We start from the raw sequence: 12,044 nt of genomic DNA, 5'->3' as shown, positions 1-12,044 counted from the left end.
ACAGTGTTCTCTCTCTCTCTCTCTCTCTCTCTCTCTCTCTCTCTCTCTCTCTCTCTTCTAGAACAGATAGGCAGGTTTAATTCCCACTGTCTGTGTTACCAGGAATTGGCAAGGAAAGACTCATGCTCTGAAATGAGCTGGATTTTTCTTCATTTAGGCAATCACTAACAGACTAGTGGATTTTCTTCTTAAAAGACAGAAAATCGTCCTCATCCTCAGCTGCCTTTATTTCTAATGAGTAGCTCTTTAACATCAGTTGCATCTAGCCTAATTTCGTTATGATGAGGACACGCATTCGTTCAACAAACATACGCATCTACCGTGCATTTTTTCCTCACAGCATGCCCTGGATCCCCAGTTAACTGATCAATCCTATACATCCCTCCTGTCCCGTCTCTTCCGGCATGGGAAGATGGAAGCTATGGCTGTTTCTTGAGTCCTCAAGCCTAGCAGGTACCTGGTGAACACTGAGCACTTGGCCATTTCTTTTTAATTCTAAAGTTCCTTTTTAAAATTGTTTTTACATTTAAATGTGTGTGCGCGTGTAAAAGATGTGTGTGAGAATACATAACATGGCTCATGTATGGAGATCAAAGAACAAAGCAGGAAGATAGTTTTCTCCTTCCAATATGTGGGTCCCAGGGATTAAAGCCAATTCCTGAGGGTTGATTGTAAGCACCTTCTCTCACTGAGCCATCTCCATGGCCCCTGGGCCAATTTTTGAATGTATAAACCAATATCAACAATCTGTGTGGCTTTGCAACAAGAACATCCTTCCGCAGGAGACTGGGATGGTCCTCATACCAGATGACCTTCCAGAGAAAAATTTCTTGGATACTTACCTGGTGAGAGGTAAGGATGGGAGGAGGAGGGGGCATGGAAGAACGAGGAAGAAGGTTTTAAGGCTAGGGACCAAAGGGTCAAAGTGAGAATGGATGATGTCATCCTCAAAATCTTGGAGAACTTTGGGTAAATTGACATGACTCTGTGTGTGTGTATCTGTGTGTGTGTGTGTGTGTGTGTGTGTATCTGTGTGTCTCTGTGTGTGTATCTGTGTGTGTCTGTGTGCGTATCTGTGTGTGTGTCCGTGTGTGTGTGTGTGAGTGTCTGTGTTTGTCTGTATGTGTGTGTCTGTCTGTGTGTGTATGTGTGTGTGTGTCTATGTTTGTATCTGTGTGTGTGTATCTATGTGTGTCTGTGTGTGTATCTGTGTGTGTCTGTCTCTGTGTGTCTGTGTGTGTATCTGTGTGTGTGTCTGCCTCTGTGTGTGTGTCTGCCTCTGTGTGTGTGTCTGTCTCTGTGTGTCTGTGTGTCTGTGTCTGTGTGTGTGTATCTGTGTGTGTGTGTGTCTGTGTGTCTGTGTTTGTATCTGTGTGTGTGTCTGTGTGTGTGTGTATCTGTGTGTGTCTGTGTGTGTATCTGTGTGTGTGTCTGTCTCTGTGTGTGTGTCTGTCTCTGTGTGTCTGTGTCTGTGTGTGTGTATGTGTGTGTGTCTGTGTGTGTGTATGTGTGTCTGTGTTTGTCTGTATCTGTGTGTGTCTGTGTGTGTGTGTGTATTTGTGTGTGTCTGTGTGTGTATCTGTGTGTGTGTCTGTGTGTGTGTGTCTGTGTGTGTCTCTGTGTGTGTGTCTGTCTCTGTGTGTGTCTGTCTCTGTGTGTCTGTGTGTGTGTGTATCTGTGTGTGTGTCTGTGTGTGTGTGTCTGTGTGTGTGTATGTGTGAGTGTCTGTGTTTGTGTCTGTGTTTGTATCTATGTGTGTGTGTGTGTCTGTGTGTCTGTGTGTGTGTATGTGTGAGTGTCTGTGTTTGTCTGTATCTGTGTGTGTGTGTATCTGTGTGTATGTGTCTGTGTGTGTCTGTATCTGTGTATGTGTGAGTATCTGTGTTTGTCTGTATCTGTGTGTGTGTGTGTATGTGTGTCTGTGTTTGTCTGTATCTGTGTGTATGTCTGTGTGTCTGTATGTGTGTGTATGTGTCTGTGTATCTGTGTGTGTGTGTGTGTATCTGTGTCTGTGTTTGTATCTGTGTGTGTGTGTGTGTGTGTGTGTGTGTGTGTGTGTGTATGTCCTCACACACATGGCCAGCACTGGACTTAGCACTGGATAAAGTGCCTCCTAGATATTTACATTTACACCCGTAGACCTGTGCTGCTCTCACCATAGGCCAGAGAAGCTTCTTTTTAGCAGTGGACAGCAGTCTCGAGAGTGCTGAGAGTAAGAGACCCAGAGCTCAGCCCTGAAAGGGCCGTCTCTATTCTGTGGTGACCTCTCCATCATTATCGAGGTTCAGGGAACATCATAGAAGAGGAGGTAGAAAAAAATGTAAGAGTTGGAGGGTGGGGATGAATGCCCGGAGCCATCTTCTGGACATGCTGTGACTATTGCAACGCTGACCTCACAGAGCGGTGGTCCTACACAGGACTCACACAAGACCAAGCCCCATCCCCCGAATCCCAGTGTACACGGGGCAGATGATCTCCAGGCCCTATCATTCACTGAGGAGCTGCTAGCAGTTGACAGTTGCTAGGGAAGGGAGAATCATTCTTTTACAAGGGTATTCTCACTGGTAGGATTCCCATGCTACGGTAGATCGCCTGTCACCCATGCTCATATGAGCAACACTGGACTTAGTGACTTATTAGGAAAAGTAAAAGACTTAAGTTGGGGGTGGGTGTTGAAGAGGATATAGAAGGAGGTCAAAAGTAAACATTCAGTCGATATGATCATATTTCATTGTGTATGAAATTTCATATATGGAATTCTCAAAAATAAAGAACAAAATGTTAAAAAGTAATAATCTTTGTATTAGAAAAGAACGGGGCCTAAGCTCGTGGAAACTGGACTGGGCTAGCGGGTGCCACGATGATGAACAGATAAGCGAGCAGTGCGGATGGGGGAAGGGCGGAAGAGTGGAGCAGAGCATGCACTGTGGGAAGAGGCAGAACTGGTCCTTGATGTCACCGAGGGCCATGTGTGCGTCAGTGGTCCTGATGCAGCCAGGGACTGGGCTGATGTCTGTGGCCTTTGTACTACCTAACTCCATGCAGATCTCCTCAATCTATGCTTCAGCCTGAAGCCGGGTTGATATCCCTGGGCTGTATGTGAGTGGTTTGGGCTGCCATCTGAAGCCATGGAGCTATTCATGGTCCCATCTGCATGGTACTGCATAGTACTGCATCTGGGGTCTTTGTTGATGTCTGTGGTTAGGTATGTGTTACTACCTGGTGTCATGCAGATGTCTGCTGCCTGTGGTGCCACCTGAAGCCATGTCTGTGGGCTGCGCTGCTTCTGGGGGCCATACCAATCTGAGTAGCCTCTGCCACCTGAAACCATGTTGATTTCTGGGACCATGCTGCTACTGGGGGCCACATCTAGGTCTGTGGTCCTACTACCCCCAGAGTCTGTGTTGATGTCTGTGGAGCCTGTTAACAACTGCAGGCCATGCACATGTCCATGATCTATGTTGTAACCTGAAGCCATGTTGATGTCTTTGGGTCGTGCAGCTGGGGGCCATATTGATGTGAATGTCCTGTGCTGCCTCTGGGGACCGTACCAATCTGAGTAGCCTCTGTAGCCACGTGATGCCATGTTTATATCTGGGATTAGGCTGCTACTAAGGGCCACGTCTGGGTCTGTGTTCCTACCATAGTCAGAGTCTGTGTTGATGTCTGCGCATGTTAACAACTGAAGGCCACGTGGGTGTCCTGAAATCATGCCGATGTCCCTGGGTCGTGCTGCAGTTGGGAGCCATACTGATGAGAATGGCCTAGACTGCCTCTGGGGGTTGTACCAATCTGAGTAGTCTGTGCTGTCCCCTGAAGACACATAATCATGGCCTGTGCTGCTACTGTGGACTATGTCTGGGTCTGTGGTTCTACTACCCCCAGAGTCTGTGTTGATGTCTGGGGGGCATGTTAACAACTGCAGGCCTTGTCCATGATCTGCGCTGCCACCTGAAGATATGTTGACATCCTCGGGTTGTGCTGCAGCTGGGGGTAATAATGATATGAGTGGCCTGTTCTGCACCCTGAGGCCTGGTTGAAGTCCGAGGTCCTTGTCTGAGTCGATCTTCCTGCCGCTGGGGGTTGCGTTCGTCACCAGAAACCATGAGGAACCCCATGGTCCATGCTCCATCTCACTGTAAAGAGCAAGGAAGCTACTTTGGCAGTAATATTGATGAGTGCAGACTCACAACTCAAAAAGAGGGGCATGGAAGGCTTCTGTGACAACCTCTACCCCCTTCCCATGCCCGTCCCTCAAACAGTGACAGCCTGAAAGGAAGCCATCAAAGAGGACTCTTAAACATTGTGATGAGGATGCTTAGTTCTGGCAGCTGTGCGGGTGAAGGACTCAGTTTCCCTTAGGGGCGGGACGCTGGGACTTTGACCATGCTCCAGTGAGTATATGGAAAACACAAATTGGACTTGGTTTTTTGTTGTTGTTGTCCTTGGGTGGGGAGGTCACAAGGGGTGGGCGGCAGACATAGAAGGAGTAGTGAGTGCGATCGGGGTATATGATGTAAAATTCCCAAAGAATCAATAAAAATGTTATTTTGAAAAAAAAAAAAAGGAAAGAACGAAAAATGGCAGAATTTTTGCTACTTTCTGTTTCTGGAATTCTCTTCAATGCCCAGACACTGAGAACCTTAAAAATAGAAAGCTGTCAAAATTTATGGATGTTTTGAGAAAAATAACTCCACGAAACAAGCACACATTTCTCTTCCAATACATTTTTAAATAGTGGCTGTCATTAAGTCTGCTAGCTTAACAGCTAGTTTTGGCAGGGGTTTCTTAAGAACAACAGGCACTTTTCTACATGGCACTCAGCGATTGCTAAATAAAGGAACACCATACACCTGTCTGAAGAAATAGAAAGCCCTCCTTATTCGGCCTGAGAATGTTTCCTGGGCACTGATGATCCTGGTTTAAGCTGGAAATTTTCTTCAATTTAGAAGTCCTAGTGATTACAATTCTAACTGTTGCTGTTTTCCTATACTATAATTAATTATTTTTGCCAAGCCAAAAATGGTGCTTTTCATCATTCTTTTTAAAAATTTAAAGGAATTTAAATATAACATGCATCTAAGTAGTACTAAACACATCCCTTCTTTCTCTGCTACCCTTCCCAGCATTCTTTTCCTCAAAGTGACTTTGCCTACAGCACCCCACTCTGCCTGCCTTGTCTACACTGATGCTGCTTTGGGCTCTGGGTGGCCACGTTCTTGCCTCTTTTCCTTTATTGGCCTCTGAGGAAACACTTCGCCCACCATGTTTCTTGGTACCTTGTCTCCCAATGGGTCCTTTCTTTGTCCTTGTGTTTCTCCCTTTGACTAGATAGCATCCCTATTCACTCTCTGAGGGAAAATGCTCAATGGTAACTTTCAGTTTGACAGGTTTGGAAATGCCCACTTTCTATCTCCTCTCACAATCACTGACTGAACATGGAATTCTACACTACACATCATTCTTTACTTCTAGGGTCCAAACTGCAGCAGATGGGGTAGGTGGCACGCTGCTCTAACAGCTCCCTGTCCCATGTCCTGGAGGCACCTGCTTTCTTCTGGCTGCTTTCTGCACTCTCCTCATGCTTATGACGATTCTCAATGACCTCACAGCACACTTCGTTAGTCACATTTAGTGAATGGTTTCAATCTGGAAATCATTCATTCCTGTAAAGGACATTTTCTTGAATTACTGTTTTTCTCTTTTCTACTTCCCCTGGCTTCTTTCTGGACCTTCTACTCATTGAGTATTAGAAAATTTAATTTTTATATTTTCTTATTTGTTTATCTTTTAGAGTTTTTGTGTACTTTGGGGGGGAGATCAACTCAGGTAGTATGGATTTTTATGCTATAGCTAATCTTTATACAGATGCTTTCATCAATAAAGATTTTAAAACATCTTTCATATATTCTTTAGACAATTTCACACATGCACACAATGTATTTTCATCCAGTTTCATCCTCCTTTTCCCCTTCTGACTTCCTCAAGACTGGATCTCCTTCTGCCAATCCATTTTCATGTCCTCCTGCTAAAATGTTGACTTATCTTGTTGGCTGGCCCTTGTGTGGGTGACCATAATTGTACTGAGTTCATGAGTTCAACAGCTGTGTTATGTCCAGAAGATAGCACTTCACAGAACCTCTCCCCATCTGCCTGCTCTTAAATTCTTCCTGCTCCCTCTACATTGAAATCCCCTGAACCTTGGGCGAAGAGTTGATATGGGTGTTCTCTGCAGGGCTGAGAACATTGACCAGTCACTTATTCCCAGCCCTTTGACCAGCTGTGAGTTGCTGTGTTAACTGCTGCCCACTACAGAAAGGAGTTATCTGGCTAAGGTTGACGACAGTAGCGTTCATCTGGGGGTAATAATATTTAGAAGGCAGTTGGGCAACATGTCCATTTAGCAACAGACGTAGGTTTACCCACCCCAAGGCCTAGCTCCTCCTGGGCTTTGGTCTTTTAGGCAGGTTTACCAGATATGAATTCCTTCCTACGGTATAGGCCTCAAATCCACTAAGAAAGTAGGATGTTGCCCCTATATACTTCACGTCACTGTGGCACACCTTCTCTGGCAGGTCTGTGTGACAGCATACACATACATACATGCACACATACATACATGCTGTGTGCACTGATGCTTTTCTCTCTATGGCCTATGATACTTGAAGCATTACAAAAGCTAGCCAGCAGGCAGGCAGCCTTGAGGTCAGTTTCAGCTTGATTTCTCTGTCTTGCAATGAAGATGTCTTGTGTCTCTAGCAGTTTAACTATTTAATAATGGCAAGCAAAGAAGAGCAACGGCAATAGCCTGTATTGTTTGGGGACCTTTGGGGGCCAATATACCACAGCAAGGACTTTAATAGATGCATTTGATTTCTGATTTCAAAGCATTTCACTAACTGAGAAATAGTTATAAAATCCAGTGCCTGATTTGCTAATTGTAGTTTCAGTTTATGCATTGTCCCAGAAACCAAGTCGTTGGTTTCCTCTTAGGTCCTTAAGAGTGTTTCGGGTGACAAATTTATGGTTCTATCACCCATTGAGTCCTTGATGTATCCCAGTGTCCTAAGTGTTGTATGGGTAACAATGCTGTCTATACCATAACCCTGCATAGGAGATACTGTCACCATCATTTTAAAGACAAGGAAATGGAGGCCTTACTTAAATAGCCTGTCTCAAAGCATCATGGCCACAAGATGGTGTATACCAAGAACTGGATTAAATGTAAGGGAACTAATGGGAAATCAAAGTCCTTCTGTGTCTCACAGTCTCACAAGGAAAGTGAACATGCAGCAAAGCTGAATCCATCTTTAACAACGGAGTTAAAGAGGGAGGGCCAAAGGGATTGTTACAGGAGTCACAGAGGATAGATCATGTAGAAGTTGCCTTTGGAAGCATGAATCGGGCTTCCAGAGACCTGGAGGCCCTCCCCATTGTGTTCATACACTGCTTCCCATGTGGCCTTCTCCTAAGCGGGCATGATTGTATTCCATTTTTATTTCCTGTTAGTACGGCAGGGGCCATGCTTGGATGTAACGTTGGTCCCTTAATACCTGTTGCATACAATACGCTCACTTGTGAAAGTGCAGGTGGACCATCATCGGAGACTAAGTTGAAGACACGTGGGAGGTGTTTGGAGAGATAGTTTGAAGGTGATTGTAGGCAGGTCAAAGAGCCTTTACTAAGGACTACCCACACAGAGAGACGACTACAGCAGGGTTGAATAGTAAAACCCACAGAGACAATGTCACATGGTGGTGATGGGTATCAGTGTCCTGTGTGGAGCAGCTCTCTGACTGGGTGTCAGGGATGGATATAAGTTTGATTATCTTGATTCTCACGACAGATATGGGGACACTGAAGCAGGAGGGGAGTTAGAATCATTGATTCAGTAGGGCTATTTGAGATGGTCAGCTGGCTGCTTTTTAACTCTGAAGATTGGACTTGTATGTGAGCATTGCTTGTTTGCTGTTGATTGCTCAGGTAATGAAGACTGCATTATGGAGAAAGTGGATTTTATCAATTAATTAGTATTATTTTTATTTGAAAAAAGACACACCCTGAAAGGATTGTTTTGGATTCAGATCATAAAGGATTATGGGAACACTGTCCTTCCCCAAACTTGGCTTCTAAATTCATGGAGCTTTAGAGAACCCACTGCTTTTCAGATGACTCACGCCCAGCTAACACACAGTAATGCCAGTTACCAAAATAAGTGAGCAGGTTCCAGAGAGCTGCAAGAATTTTCCCCTGAGAAACAATGAATTTTTTACTATTCAATCATTTAAGAACCTTATTGTAGTTTGAATATATGTGTGTGTGTGTGTGTGTGTGTGTGTGTGTGTGTGTGAGAGAGAGAGAGAGAGAGAGAGAGAGAGAGAGAGAGAGAGAGAGAGAGAGAGAGACTCTCACTGGCCTAGTCTGCCCATTAGACTAAGCTAGCTAGCTGGCCAAGGAGCCTCAGAGATCCTTTGATGCTATTGGGATTACAAGGATATGCCACCATGCCTGCTTTGTTTTTTTAATGTGGGTTCTAAGGATCAGACTCAGATCTCCATGCTTGTGAAGAAAGCACTTTACCCTTGACTGTCTCTCAAAGGTCCACGTTTTAAAGACTTGGAATCTTTAGGCCCACAGCTCCTCCTGTGTGTGTGTCTCTCTCTCTGCTGTCCAGGACCAGAAGGTAGCAGTGCTCATCTGTCCTCTCCTCTTCTCCTCACACCCCCCTCTCTCCTCTTCTCTCACCCACTCACTGCAGTGTACTGGGTCATCAGGCTCAAGCAAACATGGACGGAGACCTTTGAGACTATACGCCAGGGCAAAGATCCTCCTTTTAGGTTGATTTTCTTGGGCATTTTGTCACACTAATGGGAAGCTGACTGATGCAAACCTCTCATTTGAAAGATTGTTGTTAAAAGTTTGTTCTCATAGGAAAACAAGAGAAAGAAGGTATTCCTAGTCAGCCTTCCCTTAAGTGTTAAAAGCCTATGGGGTGGGATCTATACTGCTACAGGATTCGCTTGTCTCTTACAACACAGAACTCTGCCAATTCATCGTTTACCAGTAGAGTCTCTGATGACCCCTCTAATTGGAGCATAAACTGTTCCTGTGTTTCCTTTCTTGTGCCGTTTATTCTTGTTGACATTAGAAGAGCTGTGTGTATATGCTAGAAATACCTAGCTGTAAGCAGAGGAGACTGTATGGAGATGAGTGGACCATCCAGTGGTCTAGCTAGGGAAATCTGGGCTATTTAAAGCAGGGATATGATTAATTTAATTTAGGAGAAAAAATAAAGAGCTAACTTCACATGGCATGACTGCACTCAGTGTCCATCCACGCCCAGAATGCTTACATCTGACTGCCAAGAGAAACAAGAGTGAAAAAGCCTGTGAGAACTCTTAGATTCCAAGCACCTGACACACATCGGGCCACCATTTCATATCTGCTGAACTACATCTTCACTGTTCTGTAAGACTCAATAATTGTACAACACAGCACATCATTGATTTAATACAGCTTTGCATTCTCAAGAGAAAGAGACTGTGTGTGTGGATGCTACATTAACTACTATTATAGAACAGGACAGTGTGACTTCAAGTAAATGAATATTTAAAACTATGCCTATAGATGGATGGAAGCCTGCAATGTTCTCTGTTGGATATCTCATCTAAGAAACAGTGGACTCTTGCCTCCGTTGTGCCAACATTGGCCACAACATTATTCAGTGCTGGGATCACTAACTCTGATCATCCTGCTACCATGCTACTTTTTCCGAAGCCACTGATAACTCCAGTGTTTGTCTGCTGCTGTTTTCCTTGCTTTCTGTTCACTGCTGTTGAGTGCCCCTCTTAGACTCTTCACTCCCTGCTATCATCCTGTCATCTCAAGGGACCTTTATCTTTCATTGAATCTGGCCTTGCGGGAGAAACCCTGCTCACAAGGCTCCATCCCTTCTCTCCTCATCTAGTCTTGTGGCTCTTGGTTCTGGCTGGTTATCATAGGCAGGAAGGGAGATCTATTTAAAACACCCAAGGCCCAGATCCCAGCTTAGATCAATGGGAACAGTCAACTTAAACGGGAAGGTTTAGCTTGATGATTGAATTTCTTCACCAAACCCTTCTGGCAACATTAACATTGCTTATGAAACAATGCATGTATGCACTTGGCTGTCATTTTGGAGGCATTGTCTCCTCTCTTCATTCGTCTGTATGGTCTGTTTTCTTTAAAAGCTCAACTGAGTCCCAGCTCTCTATATTTAGAAGCTCTTTAATTTAGAAGAAAAAAAATAAAGAGTTGTGTTCACTGTCCATCCACGCCCACATCTGACTGTCAAGAGAAACCAGAGAGTAAAAAGCCTGTACACTAGGCTTTATTTATTTCAGGATAGGTCTGTACAAATGAGATGTCTCCTAGCCGATCTTGTCACAACTGTTCCTGTCACCTACCATCCATTCTCCACACAGCGTTCCAACTTTCTAAGAGTGACCGTAGCAAAGGGATATGGATCATGTTACCTCTGACTTAAACCTTCCCGGGGATCTCTATGTTCTTAGATTAAAATCCATACTCTCCAAAGAGGTCCCCAAGTTTCCAGCAAGTCTAAGCCCCTTGTCTTCCCACTCTCCCTGGATTTTCTGAGATCCAGGCATAGATCCTAGTTTGATGCTGGTTCAAGTATCTCCTGGTGCCAGGAAGAACTCATACTCGACTTTTCAATATCACCTCGATAACAGACTGAATTCCTAATTGGACATATACTTATGAATGAGAGGAGACAAGTTGTAACAAGACGGGTGTATTGAAAAGCATACTTGGATTAACCAACAGGAATTTTATCCAAAGCAGTTCACTTGCTCAGAAACCCTTCAAGCCTTAGCAGGTTGTGTTTTATCGTGAGCTGTTGTATCACAAACTGCATGAAACAGAGAAGGATACAACGGTTTTTGAGAGAGCCTGTCCTATAGCCCAAACTGGCCTCAAACTATGTAACCAAGAGTGACCTTGACCTCTTGATCCTCCTTCCGCTTCTTAGATGCTGCTATCTCAGACATGTACCACCATGCCTGGCCCCAGGATGGGAACTTGTTCTCCTCCTCCCTACCCTACTTGGCTTCTTTAAAAAACAGTGTCTTGCTAGACAGTCTTTGTTGACTTGGTACTTGCTAGATTGCTCAAGCTGACCTTAAACTAGTATGGCCTAGGACAGGGGAGATGGCTCAGTGGTTAAGAGCACTGGCTTCTTTTCAAGAGGGCCCAGGTTCAATTCTCAGCACCTAGATAGCAGATCACAGTTTTCAGTTACTCCCGTTCTGTATCAGATACAGAGTTCTGGCCTCATCAGGTGCCAGGCATACACATGGTGTACAGATAAACATGAAAAACACCCATATACATAAAATAAAAATTAAGGTTATAAAAGTGTTTTAAGAAAACTAAAAAGTATATTAGTTCCCCAGTATTACACATATACACATATGCCAAGAAAGGCATGAATGTTGCATGTTTTTTTAAAAAGCCATATAATTGTTTTACAGTTGTATATAGTTGTGTACATCAATCCTGGCTTGTTTGCTATTGTAAACCAGCCAGACTTTCAACTGGAGAAGCGCTGCTGCTGTCTGAGAACAACAGAGCACGGAAAGAGGTTGGGAGACTGAATACTAACAAGCTCAGAAAAGAGAGACCCTCAATCCAACCAAAACCATGGGAATTGGACATCTGCACCATTGGAGTTTAGTACCCTAGCCAAACTATCTTGACAACTCAAGAGTGAGGCAGAAAGGTTTCTAAACAGTACAAGCTTAGAGTCACAAGACATAAGCATCCTCCAAGGCACCTGTGTCTGATTTGTTAGAATTAGGACCTCCACCAGAGGCCATAGAAGAATGTACAAACTACCAACATTCAATGAAATTTCACCTTCTCTAACTGCAATTTTCTGGTTATGGTCCTACTTATTAATTCATATTTGTTATGGTTTGAAATGAATGGGCCCCTAAAACCCATATGTTAAAGGTTTGGTCCCAGTCTGTGGAGTGGCAGAG

At 44.3% G+C, this 12,044-nt stretch overlaps 1 protein-coding gene across 2 annotated transcripts in view; it reads right to left on the bottom strand.

Annotated features, from left to right (window-relative positions):
* The window catches only part of Spmip2 (sperm microtubule inner protein 2), a 114,480-nt gene that overhangs the window by 30,019 nt on the left and 72,417 nt on the right, over positions 1-12,044 (bottom strand). The window contains 1 exon segment of one of the 2 annotated variants that reach the window (NM_001401975.1): positions 2,782-4,136. The exons of the other annotated variant lie outside the window; for it this stretch is intronic. Coding sequence (NP_001388904.1) covers positions 3,032-4,136 — 1,105 coding nt within the window. The 3' untranslated portion in view covers positions 2,782-3,031. 2 annotated transcript variants of the gene reach the window in all.

Source organism: Rattus norvegicus, chromosome 2 (genome assembly GCF_021556685.1).
Source record: "Rattus norvegicus strain SHRSP/BbbUtx chromosome 2, alternate assembly SHRSP_T2T, whole genome shotgun sequence".
Classification (NCBI taxonomy): Eukaryota; Metazoa; Chordata; class Mammalia; order Rodentia; family Muridae; genus Rattus; species Rattus norvegicus.
Note: the sequence above shows the minus strand (reverse complement) of the source record. Positions and strands in the feature narration are given on the sequence as shown.